The following is a 19,957-nucleotide window of genomic DNA, read 5'->3' on the forward strand; positions in this document are numbered from 1 at the left end:
TCGTATAATTTTATATTTATATGGGCAAACAAAATTAAAATATTAATGTAGTATTGTTCTTACAAATTTTGTAATCATTACGGGCAGTAAGAATTAACGATTTTTTTTTTTGTATATTCAAAAGACAAACATCATTAATAGAAATTAATTTTAATATTCTATAATAAAATTCTAATGTAAAAAAATGTGATTATCTCAACAGAGTTATTTTTATTAAACAAATTTATTTTACAAACGAAATTAAAATATTCCAACGAATTGCAATGTGTAAATCAGAATTTAATCCTCAATCTTTGTTTTAACTTTTATTTTCTTTAAATGAATGATTCAAAGAAAAAGAAAAAAAGATTTTAAGAAAATTTTCATATTCTCAAAACTGACTTTTGAAGAAGAAGAAAAAATAATAATATTTTTTCTGGTACGAAAATAAGTTCTATTATATATTCTCGATAAAAAGACTTATATTGAAATGTATACCAAAAAACCATTTAAAATTATGCGATATCTTACTAAACAGTTTTGGCATTATTTTTAAACTTCAAGATATTTTAATTACATTAGTAAAATAATTAAAACCAGCTTAACATTTATAAAACGGTTGATACAAATATTAAAATAAGACTGACCTTCACACATTCTTATTTGTTTAAAAATAAATGATAAATTTCAATTTCAGAAACATTTCATTTCGTTTTATTGAATTGCATATTCTTTTATTACAAGCATCTGAATTAATTAATTTACAGATATATAAATGAATAAACAGATATTCAGTAAAAAGACAATTAGTTTCTGCCAGTATATCTTCCCACTATGCCTTCCTTTAGTTCAGAGCATTCTTCATGCGATACTTGATACTCTGTATTCAGACCCCAACGTCCACTTACTATCGGTGCTCGACAGTATGTTTTACATGCACCTAAGCAACAAACATAACCTCCAATGCAGTCCGAGCTTGAGCAACAATCCATTGAACGCATGGCGCTGCAATCCAATAAAGGATTGGGAGGGCACACACGTCCTAAAAATAGAAGATATATATATGCTTTTCAAATATATTCTTGTAAGTTATATTGTAACAAAAAATTTTGATGTAAAATGTTTTTCAAAATATACAACTTTGGACTCTCTTTCTCTTATTGCATTAATTTTCTTATTGTTCTGCCTCATTCAAATGCATGTCATCAACCGAATTGAACATTTTCTTTAATGTTTTTCAGCATGATATTTGACATGCCTCTTTATGAAACACGTGTCTGCCTAAATCACAATACTTTTCATTGCGAATTTTAGCTGATACAATATACAATAATATTTATGTTATTAGATTAAATAATCTAATGACAAAACCTAAGGAAGTAATATAATTAGGAAGAGAACATATAAGATAGGCTTTCGATTTTTTGTTTAAGCCTGTTTAAAATTATAATTCGGCAAAAAATTCGGCAAAGTTTTCTTTAAAAATTTATTAACGCTGAAATAAATACATGAATCACACCTCCAATTTCCTTTTTCTTTCCACAGCACAACCGTTTTGTGCTAAATTTCCTCTCATATTTATGAAATCTGAAAAGGAATTTTAGAATTCTTTGCTTTGAAATCATACATAATATTTATCAAAATCAAATTCTAATTTTCATCCATTTAGAATAAGAAATAATATATTCTACTTTTAAATTAAAATATGTGTAAAATGTTAGGAAAATTGATAGTCAATCAACCAGCGAATTGTTTAGACAAGTCCTTAGTATATACACTAAAATTCACATATAATTAAATTGAAATATAAATTTTATGCATCTTTTTCGTTTCTTTTCTTAGATCTTATATGATCCTTCTCATAAAAAAAGAGAATAACATTCCGATCTTTGAGTTGGTTTGTATCAAAATTTGTTTTAGTTCTAATTTTCCGCTTTAATCACAACACATGAGATATTGTTGATTTTAACATAGTTCAAAAGATTTTACAGCATATATATATATATATATATATATATATATATATATATATATTATTTGTTTGTATTGTGTAAGAAATTTATAAGATAATACAGAATTAATACTCACTTGTTAACAGCTCATTTCCCACAACAGCGGTAAACAGGAAAACAAGTAGAAGCTTCATGTTCTAGAATGTATATAATTATGAAATGTAATGGTAAATGGATTCACTATAACACGATTTCCCTCATTTGTGCCAGTTCAAATGAACAACCACCAAATAAAGTTAGAATAAAGATCCCCATGTAATTATGCTAATAAATTTCTTATAATATGCAGTGTAAAAATTACAAGCCGTCAATGAATTTGACAGTAAGAATAATTCACATAAAATTACTTACTTTTATCTTAGATTTGCGTATAGAATTTCATTTAAATGCTCATAAGTTTCATTAAATGCTTATAAATTAATCAGTACCATATTAATTTCAACAAATTAGCTTAAAGAAATTCTGCACATCTCATTGTGATATCAAAGTAAGATAAAGAATTTTTCATTGTTATTAAAACGAGAAATAGTTGAGGAAAGTGATATAATTGTTCAAAATGAAAAAAACTTTTATTTTTTTTTAGAAAAAAACAATTTATATTTTTCTTAGATTGAAGTATTTTTCTTAGATAAAAAAATTAATATTAATATTCTGAAGTCGATGCGATACTCAACTGGATATCAAATTTCAGTTAATGAATAATTGTTTGCTATTTTACCTGATACTGAAGAAATCATTCCTGTAATAAAAGGTTTCTAGAAAGGCTTCTAATTTTACAAAGAGATTTGATACGGATAATTATTTTCGAAAAATTATCTTTTCTTCATAAATAGAAAATTGTAAACAATTTATTATTCGCTTAGATGAATGTTGGGACTTCTAATATTATTTTAACATATGAAGCTGATAAGATACAATAATCGTATGAAGGATGAATTTGTACTTAAACATAAAGCAGCTTTCTGTAGAAAAATGTTGATTGTTGTTAGAAAACGTGCAGTGATCATTCTGAAACTGTTCAGTCAACCTAAATTTTTATCTTCACATGTGCCAATTTTAATTGCCGATGACACACCAAAGAAGCTGTACTAATTTTGTATTGCTCTTTGAGATTCTTTAATGACTTTTATTCGCCGTAGGATTTTATATAGATTTGAACATCACACATTCATATTCCATGTGCATGTCATTTTTAAAGCGTTCCTAAATTTGTTTAATTGTGAAAATCGTAGAATTATTTAGGGATGGCGCATATCCATAATAACTGTTTTCTGATTTCATGGAAGTTTTTCTGAAATCATTCTAAGCCATGGTGTATCTAAAACAATATCAATCTTAAAATTAGCGTTGCCTTTGTCAAAGTAGGAAGTCAACAAATGAACAGACGATAGACATTAAAATTACGCATTATTGAAAAAAGAACCTGTAGAAATTTAGGAAATATTAGAATCGGTTTGGAGAAATGTCAGGAGAAAAGAAAACAGGCTTTTTTGAAATCTTTTGAATAGTTCAGAGTTTTTGAGAAGACAGAAAATGTGTTATATAGTACGAGTAAATAATTACCTCATGTGTTTAAATCAAGATCTGCCGTTATTTTCTTTACGTTTCTAATAGCAAGTGCTAACAATGAAAATGAAATCAATCTCATAATATTATCTATCTATACATTCTTACAAACTACTTCAGAATATTTCATGTGCAAGAATCATTTTAAAGTCAAGACTATTACTATTTGTAAGTGATCGATGGATAGAGATAGACCTGTTCATCATGTATAACGTCTTTGAAATTTAATTTTACTTACATTACAAAATGGCCTAGTGGAAATAGCAGAATAAATGGAATATGGAAACTATCGAGTTGTAATTATCATTTTTATCTATTAAAACTATTTTAGTAAATACTAAAATGTATTTTATATTTATTAATATTTACGTTTAATCTAAAAATTATTTTAATTTAAAAAAATTTCTCCTTATGTGAAAAATTATATATATATATATATATATATATATATATATATATATATATCAACCAAGAAGAGTCAAATAAAATTGATACGTACCTTTTCACAAAGACGGTTCTTCTTAGACAAGTCTCGATTTGATATGACAATTTAGAAAAGAAGTCGAATTTATAGGAAATTTTAGGGCTAAAAATTCTAAGAAATTTTAATTGAACGTTATTCTTAGTAAAAATGCTAATTAGGGTTGTTTAATTTTCAATGAAGATATTTTAGTAAATAATATCCAAATTTTCACAATAGTTATTTAATTTTCCGCATTCCAAGAAAGACAAATACACTTTTCTTTATGCAAGATCCTGTAATGAAAGGTAAACAGCAGATAACTTCATTACTCTATATTTAGAACCATATCGCCTTTTATTTCATATGTAATTCCGCGTTTCTATCCGTTTGGAAATCATTCTCATTTTTACACATTTAAATTTTGCTTATTTTTATATCTCATTACGTATATTTTATTTTCTAAATTATTTATTTATATTTATAGATAAATCATATATATCTCCATTTCTCTGTCTTAGGAAATTTTCAGATTTTTTTTTTCTTATTTATTTTTGCATTTAATTAAATTTTATTCATTATTTATAAATACATTTTTGGTAGTGAACGTTATTTTTAGGAAAAAAATACTAAAAGGTTGTTTTGTACTATGAATATTTTTAAACTGTTAATTGTTAATTCTGAAACGGTACCTTTATAGATTTTTTATTTGCCGTAGGTTTTTCTGCTTTTGAGGTAATTTTCAGAATAATCTAATTTAAACTTTTGAACTCTTACATATTCTTATTCACTCTCTTAAAAATCTGCATATGTTTCTAAAAGTCCCCATTAAACTCATAAGGAATGTGAGTAGAAATAAATATGAGTCCCCGTTAAACTCATAAGAATATACCTGAGAAATATTCATTTTAAAGCAATCAATTATAATAAGATAATTGAAAAATTCTTAAAATTTTGTGAAGCCTTTTATTTAAAAAAAAAATATATTATTCTATTTAAATTCCCAGTATCTTAATAAATAAATTGAAAGTGACAATATTTAAATAAATATAGAAATAAATATTTTATCCATTCTGAAATATTCATTGTTTGCCATTCTTTTATGGAATTTTCTCACATAGCACCCATGCATTATATAAACATCATTTAAAACCAAATCATTTTGTAATCAGCCTTATTATGGGTTGTCATTTTTCGTTTTGCCCTGGTGAATTCATCCCTCCTAATTTTCGCAAGTACCTTCAAAAATGTCATAGAAAATATCTATGTATGTGTAATTAAAAACAATTATGCTTCTGCTTTTGTACATATCAGTGCATTATGTCCATGTTGTGATTTGCCCATGAAGTTCATTCTAATATGGACTAATAAAAATCTTGTTTTTAACTATTTTCGATTCATATAATGAGGAAAAACAAGATAATAAATGAGCTTTCTTATCGAAAACGTTCATTAAAAACATGTTATCATTATTTAGATAGCATTCGTTTAAGACATTTCTTTTATTTCATACAGGCAAAGAAACGGCTCTGAAGAAGAATTTTGTAGACATATCAAAGATTGGAGCTGCTTCTCATTATAACTTAATAAAAAAAACTGCTTCCGTCATTAAGATAGGTGTGGAACCATAAAATTTATTTTTCATACAAATGATAATGACAAAGTAAAATGTTTTCCTAAATAGCACCCTTATTTGACTAGATACAATGACATATAACTCATAACTACACTTCCTGCATCTCTGATGTTAAGTTAGAAAGTCCATTGGAGATTTTATAGTAAAGTTAGCAGACACGGAGTTTTCTCTCTTTATAACTTAAATATCATGCTTATTTGTCTATACGTAAAGCCCTATAAACGATTACATTATTCAGATGTAATTTTTATTTCTCTGTTTCTTCACAAATACTCTTTAAAATAGAATTATTTTTCCTCCACAATTAATTTTATTTGAAATATACTAAAAAATTATTAAGCGAAAACGATCCAGCACTTATCGCGTAACCTTACCAAAATATTCGAAGAAAAAATTAATATTAAATTTCTTTATAATTCTTAGTTTGGTAACAATATATTTCTTTAAGAATAAATCATTAAAAAACTTTTTTTTTGGAAAAATTTATTGTTTTAACATTAAAGTTCATTTTGTAGTCTTAATAATTCAATACAAATTTACAAAGTTACAATATTGCTTTCTTTTTTAAATTTAGATTAATAAAATTTCAGCATTTCAGATTTTTGAGGCATAATTTGATTTCTCATTGTTTTTATTAACATCCATACTACTTAGAATAGGAGATGCAGTCGCTTTAAGGAAAAGTGTACGTTCTGCTTAAATAATGATAAAATTTTTCTAACTTATTGCATTTTCTAAAGACGAAGGTCTTTTATTTTCACTAATTTCTGTATTCTGTTCTAAATTTTGTCAAAATATGTTGAAAAATTTTAAAATTTATTCTTATTTTTCGCATAATTTTGTCATTTTTTTGTAAGTGATGCTTATTTCGTAATCGTTACTATGCAGCAAATTTAATCGTATTTTCTTGATCTATCCTCGTTATATCAATGATTTTTCTCATTTTTGCATTCTAGTTTTACTAAGAATATCTTGGAAAGTACAGAAAATTTGCTTAAGATATATCGGAAATATGCAGCTATATATAGGCCTTTCCTGTACTTGGAAATTTTGATATCTTATTCACTTAATTTATAAAGAAATCACTAATAAGATATGATTTCGTTTTTTTTCTTTCTTTTATATAGGCCTGTTTAAAATTATGATTCAACAAAAAAGGACGTTCGACATTTTTATATTAAGACATACTGACGCAGAAATAAGGTACATAAATCACATCTCGATTTCTGTTTTGTTTCCACAACATGAACCTTTTGTGCTGAAATTCATCTTATATTAATGAAAGCTGAAAATAATTTTTTACGTCTTCGCTTTGAAATATTAATAAAAACAGTTTTGAATACTGATATATAATGTTAGGCAAGTTGGCAGTCAATAAACCTGGTGTTTTCATATTTTGATTAATGTACATACACGAAAATTAAGATATAAGTAAATTTAAAAATTAAATTTGATGCATTTGTTTCGTTTCCTCTCCGAGTTATTATGTGAACTTTTTCTTAACAAATTGTATATATGACCTTCCTGGTTTTTAGGGTTATGTTCATGAAAATTTATTTAATACTAATTTTTTATTTTATATTCCGAGAAGATACATAAGCGATATATACGTATTCGACGAAATAGACGCATAGTAAAGCCTCGTTTAGATATTCTTCTTACTTTTTAAAGCATTCATTAAAGGATGTTAATACTATTACTTATTGCTTCTCAATATTTTATTGGTTAATGATTTGTATTGAGTAAGAACTTTATAAGATAATGCAGAACTAATATTTATTTCTCTTCAACTCATCTGTTGCTCTTTCAGTTCCCACAACTGTGATTAACAGGAAAACATGTAGAAGTTTCATGATCTTGAATGTATATAATTAAGAAATATAAGGGTAAATAGATTTACTATAACACGATTTCCCGAATTTGTGCCAATTGGAGATGAAAAATCGCCAAATAAAGTTAGAACAAAGATCGCTATGTAGTTGATAGTGCTAATAATTGTCTAATAATATGCGGGGTAAAAATTACAAACGTTCTTGGAAATTGACTGTGAGAAAAATTTACACAAAATGACTTACTTTTATCTTGGTTTTGAGTGTAGAATTTCAATTAACTTCACATAAATATCTTCCAAAATTCATCATTACTTTATGAATTAACCCTTTCTAAGGCCGTGGGAAATATGCTTCCCACAAAATTTATCAATCTTTATATGAAATTATGTAGATTGGCATAAGTTCTGACAAATGTTTTTAGTAAGTCAAAAAACTTAGATGCTTCAGTTCTTTATCTCAGACAAAATGATGCGTCTTGATTTGTTACTTAATTATTAATTAACCAAATTAATTAATTAATCAAATTAAATTTATCTAATAAGCTAAATGAATCCCTTTTCTTATTCTAATTTCAAGCCTAAAAATATTTTAACATAACATGATTAGAAAAAAATTTCCCTTTAAAGGGTTAAAACAAATAATCTGTTAAAACTATTCCCGTAAGTGAGAGCATAATTTTTTTTATTCTTACTGATGAAAGGAAGAATATTGTCACGCAGATACTTTAATATAGAACTCAATGACACACACAAGAAGCAGAGCTAAATCAATTTATTAACTGAACTGCTGAACTCTGAACACAGTGACTGACAAATCTTCTGCTTTTATACTAGCAGGGAAAGTTCCAGAATACTTTTCTAGAGACAGTAAGAAAAATCCAGAACACTTGTCTGATAAACTAAAGAAATGCCCAGAATCTTCTGGAACATGAAATAAAGGGAAACATAAATTGAAGGAATTAAATATTGACACAAACTGTGAATTGCATTGTCTCTAACAGGATTCGAACTCACAATCTCTTGATTATGAGATCAATGCTATGACCATTCGGCCATTGAGAGCCGACTGCCTCCTTTCAATGGGGCATTAGGATTGCTCAAAATTAATTCTTTTCAACAGAAGATTTTAAGATTAAGATCTAGAAGAAAGAAACATTTACGAGCATTTTAACGAAAACTATTAGATGTTTTCTTAAATAATTTAAAAAGTACTTTTCTTAAATAAAAAAATAATTTTAATGTTTCGATGTCAGTTATATCCTGAATGAATATGTCTTTGTTATTTTAATTGAGACTGAAGAAATAATTCGTGTAATAACAGATATCTAGAAAGCCTTTTAATTATATGTAGAGATCTAAATATGAATAATTATTAAGGAAATGCACAGTGACCATTCTGAAATTGTAAAGTCAGAATACTGGTTTATTTCTGAAGCTATAAGTGCCCATTTTCATTAAAAATGTTAAACCAAGGAAGTTGTACAAATTAATGAATTGTTTTTTAAGATTATTTAATGAATTCGATTCTTCTCAACATTTCATCGAGAATTGAAAACCATACATTTATTTATAATCCAGGTGCGTGCCATTTTTTAAAATGTCCCTAAGTTTGTTTAAGTATGAAAATTAAAGAAATATTTAGGAATGGCACAAATCTATAATCATTGTTTAATGATTTCATGAAAGTTTTTCAGAAAGCATTTTAATTTATGGCGTACCTAAAATAACATTTAACCGAAAAATACGTTGCCTTTGTCAGAGGAGGTTATCAAAAAATGGACAGATGATAGATAAACATTACGTGTAAGTTCGAAAAAAAAACCTGCAGAAATTTATGAAATATTAGAATCGGTTTTTGGAAATGTCCGAAGAAAAGAAATCATTCTTTTTTGAAGTGCATTCAATGGTTCAGTGCTTTTTGGGAAAACAGCAAATTATATACTAAGAGCCAATATTTATTTCAATTGTTTATATCAAGATCTGCCATCGACAATTTCATTACATTTCTTATAGCAGGTACCCATAATAAGGATGACATGAGTCTCATAATATTATCTATTTACACGTCATTACAAACTATTTCAGAATATTTGGTGCGAAAGAATCATTTTGAAGTCATGAATTACCAGTAATGACTGTCTTTAAAGAATAGATCATAAATAAATCGGTATTCCACTCGTCATTCTCAATTCACCAGTTAAAAATACTCTATAACTCATAATAAATAATATTTAATAAAACTCTACAATTTATATTAAATACCTATAATATAATTTTACTTTATATAATGTAATTGTTTTATAATTTAATTTTACTCTGTGATTTAATGATTACTCTGTAATATAATTTTACTTGCAATACAAAATATATCTGAGACATAATTCACATGATGACACGGCTTGTAATAAATGAAATTGCTGGAGATTTCTACAGATTTGTCTTCGGAAGAAAAAATGGCATTCATTTTCTTGCGCCATATAAAAGATATTTTATTTGTCTCTTTATATATTTATAGAACATATTGGGAATTATGAAATCAAATATATTTATTTCTGTTTGAGTGGCGGAATATCAGGCTGCCACTGAACTTATGCAAGATAATTTTAAGGAAATTATCATTTTAATCCATTAAAAATTATTTCTATGAATATTTAAATAAATTTTATTTTTACAAATATTTTCGTTGATGTTTAGAAATAAATATGTCTATCAATTTCTTAATATGATTTTTTTTTTCGAATTCGTTGGAAAAAAAGTGTATATGAATAAAAAAATTTTCAATGTTTTTTTCTCTTCAAGAACTATATTTACCTAATAATTATCGAAAAGGAAAAGCGAGGAAGAGAAATTTCACACCACTCCTCCAATTTTTATGTTCGATTCTCTTCTGAAACTTCTTCTTCTGAATTTTTATATAAGGTACTTTTAGTTTTATTTCCTTTCTCATAAATGTCATTAATTAATGCATAAAACATTACATTAGGGATTTATATATGTTTTAAATATTCATATATATATATATATATATATATATATATATACGAAAGAGAAATATACCCCTCTTTATGCAAGATCCCTTTATTAAAAGTACACAGAAGTTATATTCCTTACTCTATATATAGTCCCCTTTCGCCTTTCTTGTGAAAAATAATTCCACGTTTTTATAGTTTTGGAAATCGTCTATATTTTTCTTCTTTCAAATTCAGCTTTTAAATTTAACTTATTTGTTTCGTTTTTATTCCTAAATTACTTTTAAATAATAACATTTATATAGAATTCATATATATTTCCAATTTCGTGTCTTAGAAATATTAGCATTTTTTTCTTATTTATTTTGCGTTTAATTATATCTTTCCTCAATATTTATAAATGCATTTTTGATAGAGAAAGTTATTTTTAGGAACAAATACGAAAAAAAAAATGACTCCTTTTGAACCCTTAATGTTTAAATATGAAAAGGTACCTAAATTATTTTTTATATATTGTAACTTTTTCTACCGTTTATGTATTTCTCAGAACAATACTATTTAAACTTTTAGTACTTACGTTTCTGTTGTTGTTTCTTATGGCACTTGCCATGGACAAGCCCGCTGTTACGAAGACAGCGATACTTACGTTTCTTTTTTACGCTTTTGAGAATTTGCACCTGTCTCTAAATGTCTTCATTAAATTCATAAGAATACCTTGCAAGATACAACCTGAGAAATGTGTATTTTTAAATTACATTATAAACATAAGCTTTAATTGAAAAATTTTCCCATTATTTTTAATTGTTTTAATTAATTATAATGAAAAAACTTTTCTCTTTAAATTGGAAATATCATAATTAAAAATTAAGAATGAGAATATTTAAATATACAAATAATTATTTTATCCATTCGGAAAGTTTTAGTATTTGTCATTCTTTTATGGAATTTGTTGACGCCGACAACATGCATTATATAAACATAATTTGAAATGATTTCATTTTCCATTCTATCTTAGTATATGCTCTCAATTTTCTTTATGTCCTGTTGAATACAATACTCTTGTTTTCAGCATGTAATTACTAAAATTCCAATGAAAATGTCTAGATGCCTCTGTAAATAAAGACTATTTATGCATCTACATATATTCATATTGTATATTATTAAATGATATTCATGTCCTGACTTACCCATTAAATGAATGGCAATATGCACTATTGAGATTGTGATTTTTACAGTTTCAGATTCAGACAAAGAAGAAAAATATGATCATATAAAATCTTTTGGATTGAAAGTGCATCTGGAAAACGTTATAATTATTTACACATAACTCGTTCAAGACATCTGTTTATTTCAAACAGGCAAAAAAAAACGACTTTCAAAAAGAGATTTCTAACCATGTCAAAGAATGCAATGTGGTCCATTTTTGGCTTAACCAATTCAACTGTTTGGCCTTTTCATCCTGCAAGCACACACGAAATTTGTATCCTTCAACTTTCGAAAGAAGGTACAGTTTATCCATAATTGTCCTACATGAAATAAAACAATTATTTGGAACTTCTTATCTTATTTTATCCATCTCTATTTGTGTATAAACAGACACTAATATTCACTCTACTTTATTTTTCATTTAATTCCTTTTTAAGTCTGTGAAAGGATTTTCATGAGTGATAATTTGTTCTAAATAACGAAATAATAGTTTTTTTATTTGAAGCATAAAGACATGAATGCAGTTACAAAAATAAAATTTACTTTCTCAACAGATTATTTTATAAAATGGAAGATGAGCATAGATTGAATATAGAAGCATGTTGCACGATCATATGTGTTTTTTATCTCAGAAATTTAGAGAAATATGGATATATGTTAGATACTATAGAAATTTTCATACATGTTGTGAAGGGAATGTTTAATGATCAGATTTAAACCAAAAAGAAATGAATCACTTCTATTATTAGCGTTGAAAAACCTGAATTTATCAGTACCATTGACAAATTAATTGGATCAAATATTCCAATTGATATTTATCGAAAATTTATATTCTTAAACTGTGTCAGTATGATTTAAAAAGGAAAAAAAATATTAACATATACGGTCTCATAATTTGTTTGATTCTTTCTAAATTAATTTTTATAGAGTGTATATTTTGAATTGTTCTTCCTTGTGTCTATTTAAATTTTTGTCATTAATATGTTACAAATAGCTTTATTTCTAATCGTTCCTTTTGCAATAGATTATTTTTCCAAATTACGAGAAGAATTAATTAAATTAGAGACTATGCACTAATTTTCATTAAGGAATAAATAATAAGATATAATAAATTTTAAAAAGCTTGCAAAGAGGTTTTCAGCATATTCTATCTTTTCCATCCCACAGCTTTTAGAGATATACCAAGTTGCTTCTTTCTTAGATACTGTAATTTTTAATAAGCCGACCATTTTACATAATTGCGTTTCTGGTTAGGACAGATTAACAAAACTTATTTCTAAGATATATTTACCTTTATTATTTTATTTTAGTGATGTATTTGCATTAATTTTTGCAATGTATACATTATATTTAAGATGTCATGTATTGATATTTCATCTCATTATAAGAAATTACCTTTTCGCCAGAGCAATAGACGAGTTATTCCAGATTTCGATATTTCATTTATTGCGCGATTTTGTAAGACTTTAAAAAATATTCAAGAATAAAAAAAAGTCAAATTTATAAGAATTTTTTGAGCTAAAAATTCTATTTCAACGTTATTTTTAGCAAAAATGCTCATCAGAGGTTTTTGCTTTTGACTAATTTTGAATGAATATGATTTAACAAACAACATGTAAATTTGCATAACAATCATTTGTCTTTTCGCTTTCCAAGAAAGACAAAAATAACCTTCTTTGTGCAAGATCCCTTCATGAAAAGTACACAGCTGATATATTCATTACTCTATATTTACTCCAATTTCGCCTTTCATGTCAAAAATAATTATACGTTTCTATAGGTTTAGAAATCGTCTATATTTGCCTTCTTCTAAATTATGCTTCTAATTTTACCTTATTTATTTCTTTTTGATTTCTAAATAATTTTTAAACAATAGCATTTATATAGAAGTCATATATATGTCCAATTTTGTGTCTTAGGAATTTTAGAATTTTTTTCTTATTTATTTTGCATTTAATTACATTTTCCTTCAATATTTATAAATGCATTTTTGACAGATAAATTTATTTTTTCGAAAGAGTGCTATATAGAAAGTAAGAATATTTAAATATGCAAATAATTATTTTGTCCATTCTGGAATCTTTATGGAATTTGCCGACACAGACAAAATGCATTATATAAATATAATTTGAAATCATATCAATTTCCATTTTGTCTTATTATTTGTTCTCAATTTCCTTTGTGTACTACTAAATACGACTCTTGTTTTTTGCATGTAATCGCTAAAATTTCAAAGCATATGTCTAGATGCTTCTGCAAATAAAGACTATTTATGCTTCTGCTTATATTAATATTACATATTATTGAATGATATTTTTATTGCGTCTTACCCATTAAAAGATTGGCAATACGGACTATAGAGATACGTGATTTTAACAGTTTTAGATTCAGAGAAAGAAGAAAAATACGATAATATATGAGCTTTCTGATCGAAAGTGTATCTTAAAAACGTTATGATTATTTACACATCACTCGTTCACAAACATTTGTTTATTTCATACAGGCAACGGAAAATGACTTTGAAGAAGAGATTTTTAACCATGTCAAATATTGTAGCATTGTCCATTTTCGGCGTAATTAAAGGATTTTTGCCTTTTCATCCTGCAGGCACACACAAAATTTAAATCCTTCATCTGTCGGAAGAAAGCCTAGTTTAGCCGTAATTGTCCTTCATGAAATAAACTATTTATTTTAAACTTCTTCTCTAACTTTTTTTCATTCATCTCTCTTTATTTGTCTATAAGAAGACGATAATATTCACTTTAATGTCTTTTTCATTCGATGCATTTTTAAGAGAAACGCTGTTTTGAAATGTATTTCATGAGTGATAATTTTGACCAGTTGTTCTGAATAAAGAAATACCAATTTTTTTTATTCGAAACATATATGACAAGTAAAGACATGTATACAGCAAGAATAATACAATTTGCAAACTCACCATTTTTTTTTATACCTGTATAATAACTAAAATATAAACTGAGAGATGAGCGTGGGTTGAATAAAGAAACATGATGCACTATGAATGCGAATTTTTTTATCTCAAAAATTTCATTGACTGAGAAATATCCCTTTATTCTATTGGTTCGCGAACATCGGCGTTTCAAAAGTTTAAAGAAAGCTCTTAGATTGCTTAGTTTTTTTATGACTTGAGCTGAAATTGTTTCATTCTTTAATTTTTTTATTTCATAATAAAATATTCAGAAATATTGCGTTGAGGAAATAAATTGAATGTACAAAAAGGCAGATAATGTTAATTGAAATGAAAATAATGCTGCACATGTTTATAGAGATTTTCATGCGTGGTGTGAAGTGAATGTTCAGTGATCAGGTTTAGACAAAAGAAAAAGTACATCTATTATTTACGTAAAAAAACCCACAGATAGCAACAACATTGATAAATTAATAGAAAAGTTCAAATATCCACATTGTAATTTATCGAAAAGTAATATTCTTAAACTATGTTCGTAACATTTAAAAATGAAAAAAAAGCATTATTAAATAAATAAAAGATTGAGGCATATTCCGTCAGAATGAATATACAATGCTGATAAAATTATGTGTTTAATAAGCTGCTCGAATCAATGACAAATATTAATATTCTTTCACCATATAAAATCTATAATTAGAGTGATAATCACTCTAATTATGGTGAACACCATAATGAGATTCATTCTCTCTAAATTGAATTTGAATTGTTTTTCCTTGTTTCTTTTTAAATTTTTACCATTCACATTTTACAAATAGCTTCATTTCCATTCGTAACTTTTACACCTGATAATTTTTCCAAATTATGGGACAAATAAAATAAATTAAATACGTATTAGAAATTATGCAGTAATTTCCATTATGGAATAAATAATAAAAAATATTAAATTTAAAAAAACATGGTAAAGAGATTTTAAGCATATTATACCTGTTCTACCCCACATCTTTTAGGGATATACCGAGTTGCTCCTGTCTTAGATACTGTGATATTTAATAAGGTGAGCATTTATTATATTATATTTTTATTTAGCACAGATTAGCAAAGCCTGTTTCGAATATATATTTACTTTTATTCCCTTATTTTAGTGATGCATTTGAATTAATTTTTGCAATGTAGCAATTATATTATGTCATGTATTTAAATTTAATCTCACTGTAAAAAATTGCATTTTTCACCAGAACAATAGAGGAGTTATTCCAGGTTTCGATATTGCATTTATTGCACAACTTTGCAAGGCTTTTAAAAATATTTCAGAATAAATCCAGATTTCTTTTTTCGTCTTTTCCATTAAACTCTGATTAGTTCATTCAGATACTGATTTTTTATTTTATTTATATTGCAATTATCAATTATGTTTTAATCATTCAAAAATTATTTTTATTCGTCCATTTCTTCTTTTTCCACTTTAATAGTAAAGCAAATTAGAGAATGTTTTTTAGCACCATAAATTTTTAAGATTTAAAAAATTCTGAGATAACTTTGAAATTTATTCTTCTTTTTGAATTTTATGTAATAGTGAAAACAATGAATTCCTTCGAAAATAGATGCGATGTATAAAGGAAAAATATGCGTTTTCCATAGATGTTAAAATCACGCTTAAATTCCATTTGGAGTAGATGCCATTTTCTATGTTCCATAGCAATAAATTAGTTACAAATAAAAGTAAGTTCGTTTAAGAAACCATGATCCCATTAAGTTTTCTCCACTTCAGAAATTAAGCCCAATGAAAATCATTTATTAGAGTTAAGGGGTTGAAGGTGTGTCTAACTATAACTTCATACAATGTAATAAAGTTAACTTCAATAAAATAGTTGTAGAAATCGTGAGATTTCTTTTTGATAAGCTCGAAACTGACTAATAAAAAGGAATTTAAAAAAAGTGCCTTATTAGTTTAGATATATTTTCGCACAATATTTTCTTACAATCATAAGCATATGAAATTTTTAATTCTCTTTTTATACAAAAAATACTCCTAAAAGTGGAATTGACTTTATACCACCAGTAATTTTTATTGAAATTCATTGAAAAAACTAATATATAAAAAAAGTTCCTCCAATCGTCGCGTAACATTACTCCAATTTTCGGAGAAATAATTAATATTAAATTTCTTTAAAATTTACGTTTCAGAAATAAATATTCTCTTATTAATCAATCATTAGAAAATATCTTATTTTGTTTCAAAACTGTGATGGCTTTAATATCATGGCTCTTGAGTTCTTGAAATCAAATAGAAATATTTTCTTCGTTACAATAATCCATTCGCTTTGGCATTTAGAATAATGCATTATTAGCTCTGCAGAGTTTCGAGAGAAAATTTTATTTCTTATTATTTCTACTGGCATTTTATTACTGAATATAGAAAATACAATCGCTATAAATAAAGAAGTAGATTATGTATCTGTAATAACAAACATCATTTTTACGTATTTTGTTTTCTTGCCACAAAGGAATTTTATTATCTTTTAATTCTAGATAGTTCTCCAAATTTTAATGAAACTCCTTGTAAGGTTTTCAAATTTTATTCTTGTTTTTATTTCATAATTTCATTTTATATGAGCAAACAAAATTAAAATATTAACGTAGTATTGTTTTTACAAATTTAGTAATCATTGCCGGCAGCAATACTTAACACGTTTTTCTTTCTTTCTTTTTTTGTATATTCAAAGCACATTTATCGTGAATCAAAATTAATCTTAATATTCAAAAATAAAATACAATTGTTTGAAATTGTGATTATCTTAACGGAGTAATTGTTAATGCACACATATATTTAGCAAACAAAATTAACATATTCGAACGAATAGTAATGTGTAAATCAGATTTTAATCCTCAATCTTTGCTTTAGATTTTATTTTCTTTAAATGCATAATTCAAAGAAGAGTCCCCAGGCTCTAAACTGACTTTTAAGGTAGAAGAAAAGAGAATTTTCATCTTTCTGGAACGAAAACCTGTTCTATTACAGATTCTCGATGTGAAGATCTATTGTGGAATGTGTACTATAAAAACAGTGATAAAACGATGTGATATCCTACTAAACAGTTTTAGCATTATTTTTAAAATTCAAAATATTATAGTTACATTTGTAAAATAATTTTAAAAAGTTTCACATTTAGAAAACTGTTGATACAAATATTAAAGTAAGACGGATTTTGACACATTCTTATTAGTTTAAAAATAAATAAGAAATTTGAACTTCATGAAACATTGCATTTAGTTTTATTGAATTGCAAACTCTTTTAATATATGCATCTGAATTAATTAATTTACAGATGCCTCAATGAATAAACAGATATTCATTAAAAAGACAAATAGTCTCATCCACTTTGTCTATCCATTATTTCTTTCTGCAGTATAGAGCATTTTTCAGCTGTCACATTATACGCTGCACTTTCACCTTTTATCGGTTGTTGACATTTTGTTTCACAGATGTTCACATGGCAACAAACATCTTCTCCATGGCAGTCCGAGGTTGAGCAACAATCCATGGAACGCATTTCGGGGCATGCAATTTTAGAGACCGCAGGACACACAGTTTCTAAAAATAAGAAGAAGTTGTATTTATTTCTTTCAAAAAATTCTAGTAAGTTAAAATAAAACAACACATTTCAAATTCAAAAAGTCTTAGAAAAACCTAAAACTTCAGAGTAGCTTTCTCAAATGCATTAAATTATTTATTATTTGTACCTGATACAAATGCATGTCGTGAACCTTATTGACAATTTTCATTAATGATTCTTAGTTGAATATTTTACATGCCTCTTTATAAAACACTTACCTGCTCCAGACGCAATTCAAGTTATTACGAATTTTGAAACATTTATATAATAACTCATGCAATAAAATAGTAGATAATCTAGTGTGAAAAACAAAAGAAATCATGATGGAAAAATGTAAATAATTCAAATAGTAAAAGGGCATAAAAGGTATGCTTTAGTTTTTTTTTTATTTACGCCTGCTCGAAATTACGATTCGACAAGAAAGGAAAATTGAATTTTTATTTCAAGATATGTTAATGTTGAAATAACGGACATAAATCACGTCACAAATTTCAGTTTTGTTTCTACAGCACTAAAGTTTTGTGCTAAATTTCATCTTATATTAATGAAAGATGAAAATTAGTTTTCATTTCTTCACTTTGAAATATTAAAAAAAGAAATAATTCATAGCATTTATCAAAAACTTAATTATAAGTTTCATCCATTCAGATTTTGCACCGTATATTTTACTTTTAATATAGAGAATATATATAATGTTATTGAAATGTGTAGTTAATAAAAGTCAATTTAAGAATAAATTTTACGAACTTGTTTCATTCCTTTCCTGAGATATTATTTAACTTGCTCATGAGCAAGAGCATAACTTTAATTTTTTGGGGATGGGTTGCAACAAACTTTGTTTTAATATTATTTTTCCACTTTAAGAACATCATATGTGATCTTGCTGATCGGTATTTTTTACAATCTCATCCTGATTTTTATTACAAAATATATTACAATCTAAAAACATGAACTAGGTTTATATTATTCCTTACAAGCATTAAGGGTCGTCAATTTTTTAAAGGATTTTTCAAATTTAGCAAATAAAATTTTAATAAATTTCGTTTTCAACGTAAAAAACGTTAATATTATCGTTTTCAACATAATAAACGTTAAGAGTAACGTATTGGGTGATAAAGTATAATTGCTTACAAACCTTTAAGTGATTTACAGCCGTTTAACTGTTCTTATCTGAGCTAAATATAAAATCAATTTTTATCAAAAATATTCGATTTTGATGGCTTCATAATCTGTGTTTGCTATGAAGAATCATATCGTATATTGAAAGTTGGAAATACAAAATAGTTAAAATTCACTAAAAATTATTCTTATGCTAAAACGAGCTTGTGCAGTCATGTGTATACACCTTCGAGAAACAAGCCACATAGTAACATTTCGTTCATATGTTCTTCTTAAATTTTAATACATTATTTTAGAGATGTTAATACTATTGATTATTGCTTCTCACTGTTTTTGTCTTTAATGATTAGTATTGTGTAAAAACTTTATAAGATCATACAAAATAAATATTTAATTCTTTCCAACTCACCATTTGCCTGTGCAGTTGCAGTTCCCACAACTGCTAGGAAGATTACAACAAGTAGAAGCTTCATGATCTAGAATGCATATAATTATGAAATGTAATGGTAAACTCAAGATATCAAATTCCCAGTATTTGTCCCAAGTGAAGATGAAAAACCGAAAGATAATATTGAAATAATGTTCATCGGCTTCTTGAAAGTACTGATATTTTTCTAAAAATATTCAATGTAAAAA

At 26.1% G+C, this 19,957-nt stretch overlaps 1 protein-coding gene across 1 annotated transcript; it reads right to left on the reverse strand.

Moving 5' to 3' along the window:
* Positions 1-677: 677 nt before the first annotated feature.
* On the reverse strand, positions 678-4,085 carry LOC129980874 (U15-lycotoxin-Ls1d-like). The gene is made up of 3 exons (XM_056091327.1): positions 4,057-4,085; positions 2,068-2,128; positions 678-1,021 (listed from the first exon to the last, which is right to left on the reverse strand). The coding sequence occupies exons 2-3, from the start codon at positions 2,123-2,125 to the stop codon at positions 786-788; spliced, it is 294 nt and encodes a 97-aa protein (XP_055947302.1). The 5' UTR covers positions 2,126-2,128; positions 4,057-4,085; the 3' UTR covers positions 678-785.
* Positions 4,086-19,957: the final 15,872 nt, after the last annotated feature.

The sequence above is a fragment of the Argiope bruennichi genome, chromosome 1, assembly GCF_947563725.1.
Source record: "Argiope bruennichi chromosome 1, qqArgBrue1.1, whole genome shotgun sequence".
Lineage (NCBI taxonomy): Eukaryota > Metazoa > Arthropoda > Arachnida > Araneae > Araneidae > Argiope > Argiope bruennichi.